The sequence below is a fragment of the Equus caballus genome, chromosome 24 (genome assembly GCF_041296265.1).
Source record: "Equus caballus isolate H_3958 breed thoroughbred chromosome 24, TB-T2T, whole genome shotgun sequence".
NCBI classification, from domain to species: Eukaryota; Metazoa; Chordata; class Mammalia; order Perissodactyla; family Equidae; genus Equus; species Equus caballus.
This window is the reverse complement of record NC_091707.1, coordinates 21,847,561-21,871,766: the sequence shown is the minus strand read 5'-3', so window position 1 is coordinate 21,871,766 and position 24,206 is coordinate 21,847,561. Positions and strand designations below refer to the sequence as shown.

General features: G+C 38.2%; 1 protein-coding gene and 1 long non-coding RNA gene across 2 annotated transcripts in view; one reads left to right on the top strand and one right to left on the bottom strand.

Annotated features, from left to right (window-relative positions):
• LOC138920643 (uncharacterized) overlaps window positions 1-5,814 on the top strand; it is a 28,493-nt gene extending 22,679 nt beyond the window's left edge. Inside the window, exon 2 of the long non-coding RNA XR_011432161.1 lies at window positions 2,262-5,814. This is a non-coding gene — a long non-coding RNA (uncharacterized lncRNA). The remainder of the gene's footprint in view (window positions 1-2,261) is intronic.
• The window catches only part of HIF1A (hypoxia inducible factor 1 subunit alpha), a 43,496-nt gene extending 19,625 nt beyond the window's left edge, over window positions 1-23,871 (bottom strand). The window contains exons 1-4 of the mRNA XM_023627857.2: window positions 22,490-23,871; window positions 2,291-2,481; window positions 1,656-1,801; window positions 1,485-1,569 (exon numbers count right to left, since the gene is read on the bottom strand). Coding sequence (XP_023483625.1) covers window positions 1,485-1,569; window positions 1,656-1,801; window positions 2,291-2,481; window positions 22,490-22,524 — 457 coding nt within the window. The 5' untranslated portion in view covers window positions 22,525-23,871. The remainder of the gene's footprint in view (window positions 1-1,484; window positions 1,570-1,655; window positions 1,802-2,290; window positions 2,482-22,489) is intronic.
• Between the last annotated feature and the right edge of the window lie 335 nt (window positions 23,872-24,206).

Genomic DNA, 24,206 nt, shown 5'->3' with positions numbered 1-24,206 from the left:
AAACTATATAAAGTAGATTATATCTGATTTAGAATAATGCATTACCATGATTACCAAATCAAAACAAGACTTCCTAATATCCATCCATTTACAGTCTAGCCCAAGGGAAGCATGGAGCAGCCAGCACAACCTCAAAGTCTAAACACTAGAACTCATGTTAAACTCACTGACAGCCCACTTAGGCCCTTGCTCAGAATGTATTTACTCCTCCTTTATACAGAATTCTAACAAGTATGCATTTGCTTTCCAAGTTCACAGTAAACACACAATATGAAATTTAAAAACAGAAGAGGGCTTCTCCTGACAAGGTGGAAAATGGCAGTAGAACATAGTGAGAGCTAGTGAACAAGGAAAGAGCTCTCAAGTACTGAGAGTGTGGACTCTGGATCCAGTCTCCCTGAGCTTAACCAAGTAATCCTGGGCAAGTTACTCAGTAACACTGTGCCACGGTTTCCTCAGTAAAATAGAAATAATAACAGTAACTTCACGGGATTGTTGTGAGGAACAAAGGAGGTAAAGCACATACAGTGCAGAGAACACTGTCCTGGCACAGACTGATCTCTCAACAGAGGTTAACTATTATTATAAATGAGGCGAGATGAAAAAGGAAACCATAAAAAAACTATTCAAAAAGTACAGTAAGGTTGTTTAATACAGAAGCAAACAAATTTAGACACTTAAATTGCAGAGCTGCAAAGAACAACTGCAAAGCATCATGACAACTTTTCTTTGGGGTGACTTTGTATGAGGAAACAAAGTGTTAAATTATGATCAATACACTCTGTTTGAGAAGGCCCGGGTATGAAAAGACTTTGTTTAACTGTTAAGTTTTTGTAATTCAAGAAGTACTTTCCCAAAATCTTAGAACATTTGATTATTTTTAACAATTCATTCCTAAGAGTTAGAGGTCTTAGCAGGTCTCTTTTGATGTTGCTAATGTGGGGATATCCATAGTGTAATACTTTGTACCCTAACAACAGAGTCTCAAATTATTTTGAACATCCTGACAGGTCAAATAGGCAGTTAGTATGCTCTTTAAAATCTGGTGAACTTTCTCTTTTCTTTTTCTTGGGCCTTTAGAAAGCCTGAACCCAAAGTGGTACCTCAACTTTAATAACTGTCTAAAAGCCTATTACATACCATTTGAATTATGACTTCCCCTTGCCTTAAAGTTGTATTTTAATTTATAACTTCCTTGGTTCTGATTTTTATTTATTTTTCCATTTTATTTTATCTATTCTGATATCTATATAATTATTTTTGGAATTAGATGGGCTTTAAAAAATGTTTTTAGGTATTTTAATCAAATTCCTAAAAAAATAGAATAACATGGATTTAACAAAGAATTGAGTAACATTTTATTAAACATGATATGGTGTTTTGCCTTAGGTTAGTACAACAGTAAAATTTTAAAATGAGTAACAGAATCTGTTTAGGTAAAACCACCTGTCACATTAAATCAAACAATAGACTTTTCTTCTCACCATTTCTGTGTGTAAGCATTTCTCTCATTTCCTCATGGTCACACGGATGAGTAAAATCAAACACACTGTGTCCAGTTAGTTCAAACTGTAAACACATTTTAAAAAATTAGATCTATATCATAAAACCATGAAAACATACAGAAGGGCTCTTAATATATATGGGCATTTTACCTGAGTTAATCCCATGTATTTGTTCACATTATCAGAAATGTAAATCATGTCACCATCGTCTGTGAGAACCATAACAAAACCATCCAAAGCTTTCAAATAAAAGCAATTCATCTGTGCCTTCATTTCATCTTCAATATCCAAATCACCTAAAAAGGGCACGAGAAGAGGAAAATAGCTAAAAAGCTATACTTAAATAATAATATCTAAATATTTTTATGAAGTTTTCCCCAGATACTTTAATAAACACAGCGTATATTTTTTCTGTATATTTAAATTTTGCTTCCTGTCACTCTCCTTTTAACACAGAACTCAAGGCCAGAGGACAGGAAGACTAAAACCAGATTTTCCAGATGCTTTTAATGATTATTTAAAGTAATGTAGCAAGGCAAACAATTGAAAAGAGAAAGAACGGTCATGCTATTAAAAGAAGAAGGTGGGCAGGTAGGTAAGGCAAGAGAAAAAGAGGTAGAAAAAGCCAGAATCTTAAAAATTCCTGACTGAAGCTGTTAAAGCAGGTAATAAAAAAGATATCATGTTAAGGAAGAATTGAGAGTATGACCACCTTCTAAATACGATTTCTAATTACTTTTAATTTCTAATTTTTAGGCCTTTTATGCCCTTGTAAAACAACTCACCAGCATCCAGAAGTTTCCTCACACGCAAATAGCTGATGGTAAGCCTCATAACAGACGCCTTATCAAGATGTGAGCTCACATTATGAGGAAGTGGCAACTGATGAGCAAGCTCATAAAAAACTTCAGACTCTTTACTCCGCCGAGATCTGGCTGCATCTCTAGACTTTTCTTTTCGACGCTCAGAACTTATCCTATTTAACAAAAAAGGAGGGAGAGAAAAGAGGAAATTTATATGTTAGTTTGCCTTTGCTCGAATAAAACTAATTTTACATTTTTCTGCTTACCATAGAAGGATTAGAAGAAGCCATGTAACTAAATTATGTACAGATTTGTCTACTACATGAATGTATTTTTGTAAAAGACAGCTATGCAAATTTTTGTATTACTGCAGACATAAGGAACTCTTACAAGAAGTCCAAGACGAAGCTTTAAGCCTGTGTGAAACAGGTGTTTCCTCCCTGGCATGTCAAATTGGACAGGATGTTTTTGTTTTAGCCAAAATCTGAAAAAGTAGCTTGTACATCTAAGGCTGCATCTTCAAAGCCATTCAAAAGTAGTCTCAACATAGAGAAATCATGCTTAAGCCTAGGGAAACTAAAAAGTTGTACACACCAACCTGAAAAAAGGCCTTGTTAGGCAGGTAGAATAGTAATAGCTACAAACTAATTTCTGACTCAAGTTTCTTTTGACTCCAATACTTTCCCACCCTCCTCCACTTTCCACATGAGCAATCCTGACTATAAGCTATAGATATTTATATCGGCAGCTATAAGCTATTGTTTTCAGGGTATTTACTCCCTTAGCAGCCCCTTATCTATTACTGGCAGAACAGTTACCAAATAAATGCAAGGGTATGGAAGAAAAAAAAGATGGGGCACAATACTAAGAATTTATAGGAATAGGTTAACAAAGATTAATAAAGGTGTCAATACAATGATGTATCTTTAGGGAACTCCTCTAAGAATAAAGTCAGTCAGAAAGATTTTCCTAAGTCATACCAAGCAGAGGTATCTTCCTTTGCTTAACTGCAGAGCAACATCTATTCCTCCTGACCCAGCTGAAAGTAAACAAGGCTAAACTTGGTTCTGTCCTTAGCTGCTTCTTTAATAGTCATTTATTAAAACCTACTATGTGCCAAACACTACTCTACTGGGAACTAGTTCTCTCATGACAACCTATAAGGTTGAACCCAAGTGTTCTTTTACTCCACAGCCGTTGATCTTCCAGGGTCTCATCATCTTAATGGAGAATACTGCTTGCTTCTATCTTGAATTCTCAGGTGCTCTCCTATGACCCTCAACTGAATCCTATTAAATCAGTTATTAAATATTGAAAATGCCATGACCATTTATTGAGCACTTAGCAGTATACTAAAGACTTTGCCAGCATTATTTCACTTAATCCTCCTTACATCCTATGAAGTAGGATAACTGTCTCCACCTCAAATCTCTTCTCCTTCCAAATGATCTGCAAAGCTACAAGGTTCAATTGGAGACATATTCTCAAAAAAGAGGCAGGGTTCTCAGCGTAGGCTCCTGTGATGTTGTGTAATAACAAGTGAATATCCAACAGTTACAATGTGACAATAGTGATAATATCGTTTTAGAACTTACTCAAGTTTGTGCTTACCTGATTTTTATACTTTAATAAGGAATAGAACATTTGCTGTTGTTAGTAACTGAACTTTGATACAAGAATTTCAATTCATGCCTCTAGATCAATTTAACCTGAGTATCTTGAGATTTAAGGTAAGCTATTAAAAACTTCTGCTACTCGGGGCCGGCCCGGTGGCGCAGTGGTTAAGTTTGCACGTTCTGCTTCTCGGCGGCCTGGGGTTCGCCGGTTCGGATCCTGGGTGCAGACATGGCACCGCTTGGCAAAATCCATGCTCTGGTAGGCGTCCCACATATAAAGTAGAGGAAGATGGGCACGGATGTTAGCTCAGGGCCAGTCTTCCTCAAAAAATAAATAAATAAATAAAATAAAAACTTCTACTACTTGCAACTACTTATCTGTGCAAATCAGGACTTTCTCAATACTGTACAATTTTAAAAAGCCACAAAAATAAATTAGATGCTGGGGCTACCATGAAAATGCAACAATGTCAACAGTCAACAACTTAATGTTTTATCTGCATTCGAACTGCCTCATTGTTCTCACTGACTTTAAGTAAATGTTTTAAACTTAAATAAAATGTACAATAATAAAGTTTTTAAAATCTATTTTACACCCATACTGGAGTTCTTGGAGTCTAGGGGAGAGACCCAGTGTGTCCCCACTGGCCCTAGCATCTCGATACTGTTTCTCTCGCGTCCTTCCCCTCTTGGATTGGCAGGTGAGAGGCAGTGATGGTATGGGAAACAGATTCCCACCTGGTTCAAGCAAAACCACCAAAAAGGAGTGATGATCGATGATCTCAGGAGAAACTGAATATTAGTTCAAATGCCACAGTTAGTCCAGGTGATCAGAATTTTATCAGCAACTTTCATCAGACTGACTTACTTCCCTCTTTCTCTTAATTACTCTACCAAATCTAAGCTACCGACAAATGACTACCCAAATGAAACACTTGGTGAAAAATTTAAATCCTTGTATCACCTGCTGTATGCTTTTAAAGGGTATCTGATCAAGGTAAACATGGTGATGGATTATCTCCGTCTTTAGAAATACTTGTATTGTCCAGAACTTTGAAGATAATGATTGTCCAAGATGTGGCAACTAAATTTATAAGGCAAATCTATTAGAAATGTGAGCTTGGATAAAACACTTAAAGGACAATATATTTAAGCTAGTGAAGGCTGTGAAAATAAGAATTTGAGCATAAGCCAGAATTCTAGAAGAAAAATAAGCCTCAATAAAACAAGTAATATACTACTTCAAGAGTTGACAAACCTAAATTAGATGAAGAAGGTGATAAAAATCAGTATGTCCTCTATTATGTAATCAATCTAGACATAAAGCAATAAGGAGACCTGCAATAAAGAGTTAACGAAGAAATTTATCTGATCTTCACATCTGACTATGGAAGCTCTTAAAACATTTCTAAGCTTACAGCTAAAGCTTCGAAAGTTCTTAGAGTTTCAGCATCTGAACTGCCAGCTTCTTGTCTATTCACAGGAAGACTCTTTTTATCAGGTCATACCCCCACAGAATTTACAGTACTGATCAGGAATTATTTCTGTTAGACGTGTGGTCTAGGTCCCACAGAGATGAATCCTGTACTGTTAGTTTACTTACTACTTATATTACACAATAAAAGGTTTATAAACCAGAAGGAAAGAGGCAGATTTTTAGCATGCAAATAAGGTCACTATTATCATTCTAAATTATCAATTCCATTTATGTTGTTTTTATTAAGTACAGATCAAGTAAAGTTCTGCTACTGGTATGTCTGCATAAGGTACTATTTGTCATTCTGGAAATCAGTAAGAGTACAGTAAAAATTCCGTCTTTTGGATACTTTGCTTACTCATTTCCATTACTGTTCTAGAACTAATGTTTGAATAAACTAGCAAAATAGCTCACTCTTTGTGGTACTATTGTTTTCACATAGTTACTATTTTATTATTATTTAACATAGAGTACTGGACAAGAAGCTAACAATTACATCTTGAAATTATTTTGTGTAGGGAATATGTTTAGGAAAATAATTTAGAGCCACTGTCTTATTAAGCTTCCTGTGTACAAAGTTCATGAATATGCAACAGCCATTTTACAGAGAACGCCTGTTATTCTTTAGATTAGCAAGAACAGAAAATAAGTGCAGATATTTGAAGTCATCTATCTGTGTTGTCTACTAACTGCACAAGAAAAGTCTGTTAGAGCTCCTGATTCTAAACACATGTGACTTTAAGAACTGTGATTCAGAATCATTCAAAATGTTCAAAGACAAGAAGACATTTCTAATAAAGTTAATGCATACATTAAAAAAAAAAACTCTCTCAATTCTATTATTTGGTGATTTAAAAACTTTCAGGTCTGTACCCATTTTTGTCTTTGCCAGTCCATGAATGTGTGTATGCATTTATCTATTATGGATCTTTTTTATCTTTTTAATTTTTGCCAAGCTAATAGGTGAAAACTATCTCATTGTTTTAACTGCCTGCACTTCTTAAAGTCTCAGGCCAGAGGAAATTACAAGGAAATTTCACATTCTTTAGTTGGCATTTTGGCCTGCAGCTTTAAATCCAAACATCTATACCTGGTGCTTACTATGTACACAGTGGTATTCTAAACATTTTTCACCTATTACCTTATTTAATCTCTATTACTACGGCCATGTTACAGATAAGGAACCTGGTTAAACAGCTTACCCAAGATTACACAGTTAATAAATGGCAGAGCCTGCATTCATGCTCAAGCAGTCTGACTCGGAAACAACTAGACTATGCTGCCTCTCAGAAACGCACTCTAATTCCAAGATAAGTATTCTTAAGTCTAGGCCATTATTGTAAAGTTCAAAATTTGTCTACTCCACCTCACCAAAGACATAAAGGAGAGGAATAGCGGCTGCCTTTGGAATTTAGGACTTGATCTTAAGCTATTCTGAGGAACTCATGGCGAGGCTCTTTCCTGGAGTCTGCTGGTAAATCCAAAATCCTAACTGAAAGGCACCTACAATGGCGATGCTCTCTGCTCCACTGTCCACTAGCTGGTCAAATCAAGGCAACCTTTCACGGGTACTGCCAGCCAAGAAGGGCAGAGAATCAGAGGACAGAAATTGAATCTACCTCATAAACTCCCACTAGGCTTTATTTGTAATTTGTACAGAGAAGCCATTTGAACATCCTAGCTCACTACTCTTGGTGTTCTGTTTGCTCAACATCTGGATCCCCAAAGAAAACATATCTGCATACTCACTTCAGGAGATCTGTCTAGGCATAAGCCAGCTGCCAGGTATCTAATCACACAAAGTACCACGAGAGAAATTCTCCCCTTCTAACATGGGTGCCAGGCACTGTGTTAACAGCTCTTGTTGTTAGTGTCTTCAAGTCAATTCCAACTCCTAGTGACCCTGTGTACAGCAGACTGGACCCTGCCAGGTCTTTTTGCACCATCCTCCTCCTTCTGGTGCTGTGTTAGACAATGCTCCACTGCTATTTATAGGGTTTTCATGGCCTATTGTTTCCGAAAGGAGTAGTCAGATTCTTCCTCCTAGTCTGTCTTAGTATGGAAGCTCCACTGAAACCTGTCCACCATCACAGCAACAGGCAGCCACTACAGTATGACAACTGACAGACAGGCGGAGCGATTTCCTGACTGGGAAACAAACGTGGGCTGCAGTGGTGAGAGTGCTGAATCTTAACCACTAGAGTACTGTAACCATCACAGACCAATTTGTACTGGCCCTGTTGTATCAATAACAAAATATCAAAGTTATCTTGCAGGGGCAATAAGCAAAATCTGCAAGTCATATAACTGCAGCATGCTCAGAAGATGGAAACTTTGTCCTCTGATGACCTCAAGCCACAAAGGAACCAAGAGTTCCCTAACTATGGAACTCAAAGTGAGGAGAAAGTAGAGCGAGGAACCTAATAAGAAGCAAGTGGTCCCTTGATTTGTAGCACAGCGGACTTTAAAGACTGTTACACTCCCACCCTCCAGTCAGACTCCCCCAAGCTATCCTTTTGTATAACCACTCCCACTCCCAATTCCTTAAAAGTTTTTCCTGCTTCAGCTCCAGGAGACAGATTTGAGCTTTGCCTTCTGTCTCCTTGCTGGTTGGCAATGCAATAAAGCTCTTCTCTCAAAAGCCGGGACCATAGTATTGGCTTCTATGTGCATCAGGGAGCAGACCCTTGCCCAGTAACACCACCAGGGCTAGAGAGAACCAAACATTAGATGGAAAGTGGCCTTTCTGAACCTCAGAATAACCTCCTTTTCTCAGGAAATATTTATTGGGCATCTATTGAGTGTCATGCACTGTGTAGGTACCAGGAACGTAGTCATAAGCAGAACAGCCCTCACGGAACTTTGAAAGCCTCCCACTTAGTCTACTGAAATATTTACCTAATGCTATATTTCCAAATGCTGGTCTAACTGCATCATAACTACTTGAATTCAACATTTCAAACTTCTGGGCTCCACCTTTGTAAATTCTGATTCAGTAGATCTGAAGCAGGGCCCCAAAATCTGGGTTTTTAAAAACTCCCAAGATGCATATGACACAGTGAGATTTGGGAACCCCTGACTGAATTAGTCTTCATTGTTACTTTGCTTTAATTTCTCCCTCAAATTACTACAATGATCCTGCCTAAATAACAAATATGATATTATCTCACTTAAAATCACATCAAACATACACAGGACAAAGTGTAATTATTTTAAAAGGAAATCCTCCCTTCCTTAGTTCCCTGCCCATCTCTTCCTCCTCATCATTTCCCACATTCTTTGGCCACAATGCAGTTACTCAAAAGCATAATAGTTCATTCCTTTCTGCTTGCTCACCCTGCTCTTTGCCTGGGGTACCCTTCTCAATATGTGACCTGGTAGATTTTTGTGAAAAACTTTCAAGATTCCACTCCAAAAGCACTTTGTCTCTGTTCTGTCTTCCAAAACTGCTCCTCTCCCCTACATCTGGCCACTCTGGTTATTTTGCTGTATTTATCTTCCTCTACAATTCTTAAAGCTTCTTGGAGGCCTCATTCATCTTTGTATTCTTAGCAGGGATGTGCATAAGCTCTACCTGACTTTAGTATTTGGCCCAAATCTGCTATTTGACCTTGACTTCAGCCCATGGTAGGCTGACTGCCCCTTCAACATTCTTTCTGGGATCCCTGAATTTGTGTTTCATTAGTGCTCCTGTGATCCTACAACATTACAATCATACTTAAACAGCGTAACAATATCAGTACTACAAACAAGGCATACTATTTGGACTGACTGTGATTATCTGGATATGCACTTTCAAATATAAGTGAGCATACTAAATGTAAGTTAGAGAAAAAAAAAAGCTATTAAAAAAATTCACGGGCCGGCCGAGTGGTGCAGCGGTTAAGTGCACACGTTCCACTTTGGTGGCCTGGGGTTTGCCAGTTCGGATCCCAGGTGCGGACATGGCACCACTTGGCAAGCCATGCTGTGGTAGGCATCCCACATAGAAAGCAGAGGAAGATGGGCACGGATGTTAGCTCAGGGCCAGTCTTCCTAAGCAAAAAAAGGATGATTGGCAGCAGTTGGCTCAGGGCTAATCTTCCTCAAAAACAATACAAATAAATTAATAATAAAAAAAATTTCACCAGCAGTGTAACAGTGAATAGCACCAATATCATCACCAAAGAAAGTCACTGATCTTGCCAGAGAAAAGATTTAGAGGAATAGGGAGAGACCTGAGAAACTAGTATACCAATTTGCTGAAAAAAGGCTTACGGTTTAAGATTACTTCCCTTACCACTGTGATCTAGACTCAATTTCTTATTGTTTTATCCTAAGCTAATGTGGTCAGGAAAATGCATGAGTTATAGTTAATATTGTTAACCAATTAAATCAACACCTTTATCACCTTTATAAACGTGTCTTCCTAGCCAATTGGAAATGTGAGAGTTGACTCACTTTGTTTTCTACAATATTTTTCAAGAAATTGTTGTAATTCTCATCATAAGACATAAAAGTTTTCATTAAGCTGATTTCTAATCCTATTGGCTTTTTCCCCCAAGATGGATTACTCTTAGACAAGTATTTTACATTTATTATTAGGAGTATTATTACTATTGATAGGATTTGTGGTTAAATTTTCCATCTGGTAATTGCTGTCAAACCAGAATACTTCAAACCAGCAATGTTTAATATTAAAAAAAATCCCTACTCAATGGAGAAACAGCAAAAAGTTGATACTTCAAATTAAATATAAACTACATTTTCAGGACAGCTAGCTAACTATTATTTATAATTATTTTCTCTGGGAAAATGTATTCTGAGTTCTAATCAATAAACTTAAAAATGAATCTTTAGGATATTTATGTTCGAGAATGTCATTCATTTATTTAACAAATATTTCTTGATCCTTCTATGAACCAGACATTGTTCTCAGCATGGGGCATATTACAATAAACAAAACAGACCAAGTCTCTACCCTCGTGGAGCTTACATTCAAGGACAAACATATCTTTATGTATCTTGTCTTTATTCAACAGTAGTTACCAGGGTCAATCTGTAACTGACAAAACACTAGCCATGGGAATAATCTTTCTTTAAAACCAAGTAACATAAAATTTTAGGAGATAAGACAAAGTCTACAAAAATTAATCTGTGCTTATAGAAGATGAAACAATATAGTATTACATGAAAAGAGCAAGTAATACAAAATTTGAGCATGAATCCATTTACGTGTGTGTGTGTGTAATGCATATGTATATATAAATGTATATATATGTATACACAGACACATAACTTATAAACCCAGAAAGATACAATGATATACAGTGTTAACAAAGTTTACAAATACTAACAACAGCAGTTTCAATAGCACATTACTTTGTACTTTAAGAAAAATTCACCAGTGAACTGACACTATTGATGTACCTGCATTTGTCAGAAAAACCTGAAATAAGCAGTCATCTAACTTTTAAACTTGTTTTCCAGAAAGACTAATTAAAAACAATTAAATTTTTTCTTCACTTTTGGAATAAAGCAGGAACGATCATATTTCTTTCCGGGAAGTGGAAAGTAAAGACTGAGTAAGCAATAATATAATTCACTATTTTCAGTTTCTCATTCTAGTCTAATTTTCAGATTTTGAAAATTAGGCATTTCATATTTGAAATTCCAAAAACCACATAAAACAGTTTGTTTCTAAAGAAAAAAATATTCAGAATGCATATACTATTTTATTTTTGAAAGCAACTTAAATTTCTTGGTTTGTGTAATCATTATCTTACTTGTATGGTAGTATCTCCCAAATTCCCTCAGTTAGAGAAAAGATGGATTATTCCTTTTTCAATAACCTCACAAAAATGCTTAAATACTTGATTTTCTAATGCTGCAGTAAAACGGACAAAAAAAAAAATCACTTTTTTTTTTTAAAGATTTTATTTTTCCTTTTTCTCCCCAAAGCCCCCTGGTACATAGTTGTGTATTTTCAGTTGTGGGTCCTTCTAGTTGTGGCATGTGGGACGCCGCCTCAGCATGGCTTGATGAGCAGTGCCATGTCGTCGCCCAGGATTCAAACTGGTGAAACCCTGGGCCGCCAAAGTGAAGCGCGCGAACTCAACCACTCGGCCACTGGGCTGGCCCCAAGAATCACTTTTAAATTAGAGGGTACATTTTGAAAATGACATCTATACCACATCTGGGTTAGCATTAATGTGTGAATATTCTACTTACACATCAATAAAATTTATTAATTAGCTAATAGATTTATAACTGTTTACATTAATGTGTACTGAAGTTCTGTTTGTAAAAAGAATATGCTTTTTTTTCTAGATTATTCCTGAATAGTGGTTTAAATCAGATCTCTCCTGGTTCAGAATCGGTATTCAGCCTCTCAGAAAGTCTTTGCTCCCCTACTGTATAAAGTACTAGCTAAATAAAACCAAAAACGTGTAAGTGAAGCTTTCACTCTAAGACGGAGGTTCTCCAACTTTAGCTTGCATCATAATCACCTGGAGGGATTCTTAAAACACAGATTACTGAGACTTACCCCTAGAGTTTCTGATTCAGCTCCGGATAGGGCCTGAGAAGCTGCATTTCTAATAGATTAGCAGGAAGTACCAATGATGTTGGTCTGGAGAACTTTCAGCCTCTCTTTTCTATCATTGTGTGTCCTTCAAAAGTGCCCAGAGAAGTAAAAGATTGTTTATCAACACTCAAAAATGGTTTATTAAATACTTTTTCTTAAAAAAATCTGCCCAAATGCTTTACAAATACAGGAAACATATCCAACCTCTAAGACATTAAGACGGCCACATACTTAGAACTCAGTAACTACAAAATACGCTACGGACTTAGACTAGTCAATGGTTGGACTGTGGTGTGCATCACAATCACCAACAGACCATTTTTTTTCAGATATACATGCCTAGATTCCAACCCTGGAAATTCAAATTGTAGGCTTGATATGTCTGTTTAAAAAGCAATCTCACAGATCACTCTGATGAGCACTCTTAGCTGTTCAAGGGTCGTGTTTCATCTGAGTGCTTATACAATTTACAGATTACTGGTTGCCATCACAAAATTACCAAATCAGAATCTCTGGGGGTGGGTACTTGGGAATCATTATAGTAAGTAAACACCCAGCTGATTCTTAAACCACAGAATTTTGAGAACCATTAGCAGTTCTTATAGTAGAGTTTTAACAGGTTAGCCAGCAAATTCTGAAAAACAAGAAAAATTTATTTTTAGCTCCAACTACATACGAATACTATGACAACTATGTCTGTCAGGTGGAACTCTGAACTAAGTGGGTTGGGCAGTACTATGGTGAGCAAAGTACAACTGGTGGGAATAAGAAGCTACAGGTGCAACTCAAAGACAAGCCAGTAATTGAGTGCGTGCTTAATAAAACCCAATAACTGTGCCTCAAAAATATAAGATCATGGTTAGGCTTCAAAGGTGACCAAATGAAAAATGTGATAACAGTGGAATGTTTTTTTCAATCCTCTGAAACAATTTTTTAAAAATCTCCTTTTCATCTCTTTATGAATGCCACAGACATCAAACAGTTAAGAACCACTGTCCCTGGGTAACAGCTGTGTGTTAAAGGCTTTCCGAAATCATATCACCTACTCTATCACTCTTGTCCCTTTGTATTACCTCCCTCTCAGCTTGTAAATGCTTTTCTCTTTCCCTTTCTGACAGTAATAGAACTAACTTTGTGTGCATGTGTATATGTGTATTTAGAAGAATGTGTCCTTATTTGCTTAAATATAACAGAAGATACATAAGATATAATAATATGATATAAAAAAATCACATATACAGGAATAGAAGTATACACATAGAAACCACACCCTGAAGATTTTTCCTATTTAGTTCTAAACCCTGACCATGATGAAGATTCTAGAAATGATGACAAAGGAGAAGCTCTCTTGAAGCAAATGTCTTGGTTTGCTACCTATACTAATCCATCCAATTCAATGCTAACAAATAAATTTTCCCAAATACCCTCTGATCCTGCTTTGTTGTCTATAAAAAGGGGATAAGTAACACTACTAGTAAGTGGCAGATCTCAGATTCCATCTGAGACTGAAGTCTCCATATTTAATAAAGCCTATACCTTTCCACAAATCAGATGCTTAACATATAATTCTTAAAAGATTAAAGAAATGTGAGGATGTTTTTACTTAGGAATAGAAGGAAAAGACATAAGTACCTTCATATATTTGAAAAGAATGTCATATGGAAGGCAGATTTGATGATTTATGCAACTCCAGAGAGCAAGAAGTGAGCGTTACAACACGGCAGGGGCTTTGGTCAATAGAGTTAAAGCCATGTTGAGGGTAAACTCTATGAGATAAAAAGTGTTCTCATTTTGGTGGCAATGTAAGAAAAAGAGAAGAAAAAGCATATTCTGGATCATCTAAATGATCTCTATACAGGCCTATATTCTTGCTACAAGCCTTCTGCGTTTGAGGTTGCATTTGTTTATGATCCAATTGGTACCAAAGGATCACCAAAAGGAACAGGGTTCTATTTTTTAATGTGATATACTCGCATTGAGGTCACTGGACACATCTCAAAGGTTATTACTTTGAGGGATTACTATGCTCCAAAAGACATCTAAATGTTAGTCTAAACATTAGTCAGGGTTAAGAAATATTGAAATAAAGAACTTTCTAACATTTAGAGCTGCCAAAAATGAATAGACTGTCTTGTGAGAGTGTTTTCTGTGTGTGTCTAAGAAAATTCTCAAAGCAGACTGGCCAAATTAGTAAATACAACTATAAAAGATGTTCCTGTGATGGCTGATTAAAGTAACAAAACTTAAATCCTAAAGTCACTATTTTGCAAGAACCTCAAATTTGAAATCACAGTGTACCAAAAAAAAAAAAAAGGAATACGTTATGGACGAATCAATTAATACCAAAAACTGAATATTCAACTGTGGCCTGAGCCATCAAAAATTCTATGCTCTGCTTGACAAATTAGATGCACACATATCTGTTGAACAAATAAATGCACAATACAGCCATGGGCCACTTAATGACAGGGATACATTCTGAGAAACGCGTCATTAGGTGATTTTGTTGTTGTGTGAACACCATCGAGTGTACTACACAAACCTAGATGGTACAGCCTACTACACACTTAGGCTATATGGTACTAATCTTATAGGAGCACTGTCATATATGTGGTCTACTGTTGACCTAAATGTTGTTATGCAGTGCATGACTGTAATCTGTTATAGCCCATAGTGAGTAGGTGCTTGAGTAGTGGTCTAGGGTTGAAAAACATTTTTTAACTATTGAAATAAATCAACTTGTTCACATTATCCAAGAAAATACCCCTTCCACCATTCACACTGAAGGCTCCAACAAGTGGTTTGACATACAACCCATTTAAACATTTTAGCTATGTTATCTGCAAAGGCAAGCAATTTCCAACTTTCCTCAGCAAACAGGTTAAAACACATTTAATGAATTCTTGACAACAAAAGTGCATGCCAAAGTAGGCTTTCTTAATTTCCCATTCTCTAAAAGCCAAATAAACACCCTTGAGAATATTTTTCTTCCTTTACTGTTATCAATATGGAAAATGATTATTTTAGAATAACATGTCTACACAATAAAATATCTTCATTTAATTTGCAAAGGCCAGATATTCTTGCAGAAAAAATCAACGTAGAGGAAAAGCAGTACTAACTTTTCTACCATTATTATAAGTTCACTGACGGTTTGGTCCAAAGGACATCGGCATTTGTCAGACTGTCCCAAAGAAGGCTTGAGTGATTCTAGACAACATCAGGAGACTTCAAGGGAGCAAAGCGCTTCTGAAAGCAACTTAATAAATGTTATAATAATATGAATATAATGATAGCTTCTAGTTTATTAAGCCCTTACTTTGTGCCAAGAACCATACTGACTATTTCATGTGGGTTAATATCTCTTTTATCCTCACAACAATCCTCAGAGACAATTATTCTTATCATCCTGATATACAGATGAAGAAAATGAGACCCAGAGAGGTAATGCAACAGCTACTAGGTGGCCAAGTAAGCAGCCAGACTCTAAAGCCCATTAGTCATTACTACCTCTTTCATAAGGAAATGAAATGAAAACCCTAATCCATAGTAGAAGAGACTCTAAGCTTCCCAAACCGCACAGCAAGAACAGCTGCAGAATGACTATGTTTGGTAGAAAACCCTGTAGAATATGAATTCAGGTGATTTGCAACAAAAACCCATAGCCTATTCATTACAAGACCAGCACTAATCAAGAGACCTGTATAAAGAGATAATAAACAATTTACATCAAGACAATCAAATAACCTACAATAAGACATTTACTCATACAATCAGGGAACCCCACTGACATGGTTAAAAATGAACAGGCCAAGCAAGGGAAACTGGCATTCATCCAGGAACCCGACACATGGACACTAGAAGAGGGAGATTCTTTTCATTTTTTAATCACAAACTGTGTGGATGCAGGCTTGGGAACGCCAGTGGCCATCTTTCATACCATACAGATAGCCTGTCAGTGGCAGAATGAGGCCAACATGCAAATACAGCAAAGGCATATAAACCAAATAATATTTAAGAGAAAGTCAGGGATGACACTCTGAGGACATCACTTGAGACTCTGGACCTAACTGTCCCTTAAACAAAAGCTAGATTGTGAGCCAAAAACTGCCCTTTCCCCTTAAACCAGTTTGAGTTGTGTTTCATCATTTGCAATAAAAAGAATCCTAATACTCTTATTCAACTGCCAGTGTTTCAAATTAAAAACAATTTTAATGATGATAAAGTACAAGAAAATAGCATTCCTATATACAGTTAGAGAGTATAAACTGGTCCAAACTTTCTGGAAGTTTAGAGTAGACTTAAGAAATGTTTGCAGAAGATGAAATAAGGGTAAAAATACTTTCCACACATATACTGAACTGACTTTTCACAGCCATAACATATGCCTCTTTTAGTAAACTTTTTACTCAGTGTTCTGATTATATAGAATTGAGAGGCACTAACTTTTAACATACCTTAAAGTAGTGTACTAAGTTACTTTCAAGCCGAATACATGTTACACAGCTGTATTTATTAACAAAATATGTTTTCTAGCCTGGTTCTAACACATACCATAAATATTTTTTAAATGACAAAAAAATTAAAATTCAAGACCAAAGAAAGTTCTAAAGCAGCATAAGGGATTCCCAAGTATAAGAAAAATCCCAATGAAAAGTGGGACACAGAAGAGGGAACAATAATGACTTCCAAAAAAATCTTATAAAAATCTTAAAATCTTTCTCTGCTTTTTCTTCAAATACTTATTAAGAGCTCACTATGTGCCAGTACTCTCCTTTATATCACAAGTTTCAAGTTCAGTCTATTTATGATCTTGCCCATTGAAATATGTTTCAATTTTATAATTGAAAAAAGAGGAGGGGGTCACTTTAAAGAAATTTGGTTAGCATTGAATGTACAAGAAAAGATTTATTATCAACAGAAATATATCCCACCTCTTAAAGACTTAAGCTTTCTGCCATTAAATTTTATGCTTATTTTTACCACAGTACTTTTCAGTTGGAAAAACGAATTCTCACAAACTATTAGGAAAAGGGCAGAAGCACAGGGAACCGTCTCTAATGAGTGAAAACTGCAATATTAACTAGTAAACACTTTTAATTTGTCTAAATATATTGTGACTTTCAAAACAACTGGGTGAAGAACTATAGTTATGTTCCATCAATAGATTTTTGTCCCATTTACAAAACAATAAATTTTGAAAATCATCTTTATGTTTAATATTATAACCAAATGAAATTTAAAATGGAGAAACACTCATAAGTGACAGTTGAGATCACGAGAACAACTAAAAGGTAACATGCTGGGGACAGTTTTCTTATAAAAATAAGTCATTTCAATTATTGTTTCAAGTCTTGTTAAACAAAGTTACTAATTAAATGGGATTTTATCAACAACAGAAAAAGTATACACCATTCTAAACAATAAGTATTTTTCTGAAAAAGTACTGGCAAACCAAATCTTTCTAAGTCACTAGAAAAACTTAATTCTTATTTTAGAGGTGCTTAACTTCACTTCTGATAAATCTTCCACTGGCAACTGTTCTCTGTCATTAGCTTTAAGAAGGTTAATTATCCAGAAACAAACCCTTAAAAACACAACCAATTCTACCCATCCATTAGGATGGCTACCACCAAAAAACCAGCCAGAAAATAACAAACGTTGAGGACGATGTGGAGAAATAGCAACCTTTGTGCACTGTTGGTGGAAAGGTAAAATGGTGCAGCCACTATGGAAAACAGTATGTCGGTTCCTTAAAAAATTAAAAATAGGGTTACCATATGATCTAGAAATCCTACTTTTGGAGATATATCCAAATGAACTGAATGCAAGATCTTGAAGAGATATTTACACCCTCATGTTCACAGCAGTTACTATTCACAACAGCCAAGAGGTGGAAGCAACCTAAGCGTCCATCTAAAGATGGATAAAAAAATTGGTATACAACTGAATATTATTCAGCCTCAAAAGAAAGGAGATTCTCACAAATACTACAACATGGCTGAACCTTGAGGACATTTATGCTAAGTGAAATAAACCAGTCACTAAAAATCAAAAGCTCTATGATTCCACTATGAGGTATTTAGCAGTCAAATTCTGGAAACACAAGGTAGAATGATGGTTGCCAGGGACTAGGAGGAGGGGGAAATTGGGAGTAGTTGTTTAATCATTACGGAATTTCAGTTTTATAAGATGAAAAAGTTCTGGACATTGGGTACACAACAATGTGAATATACTTTATTGAACTGTACATTTAGAAATGGTTAAGACGGGAAATTTTATGTTACGTGTTTTTTATCACAAAAACCCCAAAATCACTTCAAAAGCTACAGAGAAAAAAAAATCATGAGGTAATCACTTAAATTTTGTTTTTATAAATTTAGATTTTACATATTATATTTTCCTAAAAGGGTCACATCTGGCAAATAGATATGGGTTTATTAATTTTTATTGCAGAAGGCACAAATTTCAATATAAAACTCAAGCACATGCAACATAGTTCATTCTCGATGCTCCAAGAGACAGAGGGATACAATTATTTTTAAAATTTCAAGACCTATAGTGAATTAAAAAATTCTCACCATACTTTTACCAAAAATACTGAGCAACAAGAAGACTGGCTTATCTTACTTTCAAATTCTTTTTCTAACCCTCTAGTTAGAACATGCTTAACACATACATCACAAGTAGCAGAAGGCTGGGTAAAATCCACTAACTGGATTAGTCTCAACATTTAAAAAAAAGAAACAAGAAAAAGAGAACGTTCTTCTTATGAACGAAAATCAATTTCTTAATAGAAAATGAATCCAGCAGCACTTTTAGTTATTTTCTCCTAGTTGAGAAACAGACCTATGTTAACAACCTTAGATAAGAATGTATTATTTTAAGAAGTTTCTAAATCTTTAAAAATTATATTTTAAGAGGACGTGTACGTGAACAAGCATCGTAATCTAACCCAAATATTTAACATCCAGGCATGATAACCGTTTTTTATTTCACCACCAAACACAACTATTACGAGTTCTTCAGAAAAAATTCAGTCAAGAGACTAATCCCCCTCAGCCTCCTACACACCACTCTTAAATAACAATAGAATGTAACCACAAAATCTTAAGCTTGAACCCAAAAACCATTAGAGCTGCAAAGACAACCCAAACACCACTAGAGCTGGAAGCCAACAGGCAGAAAGATTAGACATTGTCCAAACTGCACAAAATGTTTTGCAGTGGACCACAGAATGAACTACCACACTTTATCACTCTAAAACAACATGATAGTTCAGTAAACACAGACATGTGGACAAGCGCACTAACAGAGATTTCATACAAACAGAACCACAAAAATTAGACTAACAATTCAGGCTCAAAGCCTTGCCTTGAGAGGGAAGCCAATGCTCTTAACTCCTGGAGGAATTTATAAGCAAAGGACAGTTTTTCTACCATGCAGGTTCATATGCTTTACTGGGAGTAGTTTATCAACTCATTATGTTTAGCTTGGATTAACATTTATAAAACTGTCTACTCTAAACTGTGACGTCAAGACAAAAAACGTTTTAAGTTCCTGCCAGTCCCTAAGACTGTCGTGCCTTGCTCATACTTTGCTGAAATGTACTGTATTACTAGTATATGTGTTTATGACTCTAGTCTTCAAAGTAACCTATTAGGGGAGGAAACAAAGGGATAAGGAAGCGTGATGAAGGCTGCCTAAGGTAGACACCAGATCCGATGCTCAAGAATAATTGATGCTAGATGCCAACATAACTCAGACATGTACTGTTTTAATCAGAAAGAACTCCTTTTAAAGCTCTGGATCCAATGTTAGTCTTTACATTTTAGGAGGTATAGAGAAGATGCATGAAGGTGGGAGAAGAGGATCTAAAACAAAGAAATATTTGGAAGGATTTGCAAAAAAGAGTTTTTAATTGTTGTGGAAGTTCAAACTAGAACATTAAACAGGTGATGCCTACTTACAAGCGTAGAGTTACCCAAACTCTTAAACCAGGTACTGGGCATTATCTCATTTAATCGTCACAATAAGTGCTAAGACGGTTAGTATTACTATCATCACCTCAAAAGGATGAAATAGGCTCAGAAAGCATTCAGTAACTTACTCAAGCTCACAAAGCTAACAAAGTGAAAATGCTGGACTCTAACTCACAAGTGTCTGGCTCCAGATCCTACGCTCTTAACCACTAGGAGAACTTCTTGACTTTTAATGACCAAAGTTAAAGAAGGAAGTTACGGAATGTTCATTCTCAGAGATTTTACCTGAAGATCCAATAACTACTTGCTTTGGAAAACTTTGAAGGAGCCTAGCCTGAAACAGAACAATGAACCTTTTGACATTTCTTAGAAATCTCAAAATCGATATCAATGTGCTATTAACTAAGTGCAGCCCCTACCACGAAGGAATCAACATGAAATGCCCTATGTTACATCTGTTACAACCGTACCTACGCTCTGCTCTGATTTCTTCCAATGCTTCAGCTTCTGAGTTTCTAGAGCCTTAAAAAAGACAAATTTGTCTATCCGACCTGGACTCTGGAAGGCTCATTTAAGTGGAAAAATTCTAAGCAGAAAATCCCTGCCCCTCAATCTCTCAGTTATCTTTTCAAAAAGTTTTAAAATTATTAATTAGAAAAGGATAAAAACCAGACATCTCTAACAAATAGCATCTAAAAGTTGAGTACCCACCATTTATTAAGTTTTAACTGAATTTTTCAGTTATAAGAACCTCTATATTAAGAAATATGATTCAATCTGATCCAAATTTGCTAAACTTTCAAACAAGAAAATTTTAAAAATAATAGATGGGACTGAGGAAAATCTAAGAACTAGTTTAGAATTAGGAGTGATGCACAGTAGCTAATTAATTCGCTTTTATCAAAGCTGCTTATGATATTTTCAACTGATAAACTGCAAAGGAGAAATATGTACAATATTGCCTATAAAAAGGAAGTGACTGGTGCATTAACTTGATGCACAGTTTTAAGTATGATTCAGCATATAAGGAGAGAAAATTGGCACTACACAGAGGTAATCTGTCTTAGGTTTACAATATAGCAGCCCCATCATTTCATCAAAAGCACTGTAATCACTTCTGCAAAATTAACTGCAATTAATTCCTGGCAACTCTTGGAACTAAGTCTAGACCTGTTTACTTACTTTTCGAATTTTATAAGAGCTTTCTCTGGTGTACACAAACTGAGAACTTAGCACTCTACTGAATCGGGACCAGAAAAGGATCCACAAAATAGCAAGAACACAAACAAGTTTATCTTCTGCTGATACTGATTAGGGAAGTTAATCTCTCCCAGAAGGGTGGAAGGACTTAACAGTAAAGCCAGTCTACACTAACCACAACTTACTATAAATCTTCAATTCCTTAAAATGATTTCCTCAAAGGGTAAAATATCAAAGCAGACCCAATCGTGCGGGCGTGTGTGTGTGGAGGGGGTCATTTTTAATCCCATTGGTTCGACTCATAATTCTTAATCCTACAGTATACCATTTAGACTCAAACTTAAAAAGTGTTTTTAAAACTTGCATTAAGTTCTAATACAATGACTATTTACTTCGCATATATTTTGAAGGTTTTCCTTTAATAATACTTCAATTTCAGGAAAACAAGGCAGTTTCAAAAATCTTGCAACATTTTCGTGCTGCCTTTCATTTGCTCTGATCATACACTTTTTTCCAATCTCATTAAAAATGATCGTCCAAATTCAGCCAGCCGCTACATTTTCACCATAATATTTTCAAGAATGAATGAGGCATCTATTCACTTATACCGTCTGGGCTCTCTTGACAGGTGATATAAACAAAAGTATCCAATTCTGATGTACTCTTTAAAATGTTGCTATTTCTCTGAATTCCCGTTACTCCGACTCTCAGTCAAGGCAAGTTTTTCAAGGCCATTAAAACAAAACCAAATCTGCACGTGCAAACTCAAAAGTTAGCATCTTAAGGCCACCGCGGCAAATCCGTAATGCACAAAGGCCAGCCCCCCGCCGCGGCCGGCCCCGCGCCCCAGGCCGGGAGCCCCGCGCTCGGCGCCTCCGGGAAGCCGGGACCCGCGCGCAGGGTCCGCCCCGCGGCCGAGTTTTCAATGGAACCGGAGAGGATGGGGGCGGGAGAGCGGAAGCTCGGGTGCACCGCGGCGACCGGGCTCGGCTCGCTTCTCCCCGGGCTTTCCAGGCCGGGGAAGTCCACCCGGGTCGGGCAGAGGGCGAGCCGGCGGCGGGCGGCGAGGGAGCGCGGCGCGAGGCCCCGCGGCGGGCCGGGCGGCCGAGCGGGCTCTGCCCCCGGCCCCCGAAAGCACTTTCGACGCGTCTCCCACCCCCCACGACAAGATGGCGACGTGGACAGGGGAGCCGGGCGGCGAGGCTGGGGGAGAGAGGGGAGGGGAGGGAAGGGGAGGGGAGGCAGAAACAAAAAGGCGCCCCCCCGGCACGCGAGGCCCGCCCGCGAGAACGCGGCGGGGGCGCGGGCGGAGAGCGCAGCCGGCCGAGGGAGGGGGCTTACTTTTTCTTGTCGTTCGCGCCGCCGGCGCCCTCCATGGCGACTAGGTCCCCGCGACGCCTTCACGGCCGGCGGCCCCCAGGCTCGCTCCGGCCTACGCGCTGGCTCCCTGCACACGCGGGAGAGATGGCGAGGCACGGCCAGAGGAGGGGGATGCGAGGCGGAAAACCCTCCGCGAGACGAGAGGCAGGAGGAGCGGGCGGCAGCCGCAAGGGTCCCGAGCCAGCTCAGAAGAGCCTCCCCTCGGGCTGCTTGTCAAGGCCCAGCCCGACGCGCTGGCCGAAGCGGCAGCGAGGGCGATCCTCGCGTCCCCTCGGACGAGGCGGCTCTGTGCACTGAGCAGCAGAGGCAGCGGCAGGGGGCGGGCTAGGGCGGAGGCGCGCTTGGGGGCGCGCTCACGGGCGGGGTGGGGGGGGTCGGACAGTATCGGGGGCGCGCCCGACCGCGAGGACCGGCGCGCGCTCACGCAAGCCCGCCTCACCTGAGGGGGAGGCGGGTTCCTTGAGAGCCAATGGCGGACGGCGCAGGCGGCCAGGCCCCACCCCAGCCCACGTCTGTCTCAGCCAATCAGGAGGCAGCCAGCTGAGGCACAGCTGGGCCGGGCTGCCGCGCTCACGTGCTCGTCTGTGTGCAGCGGCGGAGGAAAAGAAGATAGCTGGGGTGCGGCCAGCGTGGGTCTGGGGACTCCGCGCCTTCTCCTAGGGAAGGCAGTGGCTGGCTGGCTTTGGGAGGCGCTGCTGAGAAGGGATTTCGGCTTTTGGGTCCCAAGCCTGCATCGCGTTTCTTGCTCTCCGTGCAGCAAGTCTCTCGCTCTCTTTCTCCTCGGCGGCTGTGCTGTGCAGGGTTGTCGCCAGCTCTGCTGAGTCGTAGTTCAAAAAAGCAGACTTTTTGCGTCGTGGCAGCAAACTCCGGTTCCTTTGCTCAGATGTGTTACAATGGGGTCTTTCTTGCCAGGTCGCCCAACGACGGGCCACGTCACCGACCACACTTTAGCATAGAACACAAGAGTACTTTCCTTGTCCACTAAGTTTTTCTGTGAAGTTTGATTACTGAGCAAATGCAAATAAAAATATAAAACAAACTCCTCTTGTAGTAAACCTCTCAAGGGAAGTAGGTAGCAGGAAATCTTAAAATCTGAAATTATTTTAAGCGTTTACAAATAGGTATATGTGGCTTTAATAAAAGAGCATAAACCTGAATTTCAGGGACGGAGTACGAAAAACGGCTTCAGGTAGAATTTTACTTTCTTGTTGCTTTTGAAAGAGCCAAAAATAATCTTAGAAGGATTCAGAAAAAAGTGGAAGACGACCCTTAGATTGAGACTTACCACCTTCAATTGAGTTCACTGTGTAGACTGGAAAGAAGGATTCCTCAAACCCCTCACTGAGACCGGGGCAGAGGAACGCTGAACCGGAATTAACTCGATATGGTGGCGGCCAGTGTTGCCTGTTTGCTAACATGCTTTGCAAGCTACTGAATAAGACAATCGCTTTTTGGCTTTGGAAGCATACGTTTCAAGCCTGTCAGTCTTTTAAACGAAAACAGAACGTATTTTGAGCTCAACAAAGAAGCATTGCACATATATCACCACTTCACACTAGATTATAGTATTTTACTTTTACTTCTCACCTTTTTGCCTTATTAATTATGTTGTTACCATATAGGTTTGGGTTGTATATTAATGTGGATATCTGTAGTGGATTCAATTCTATTGTGTGAA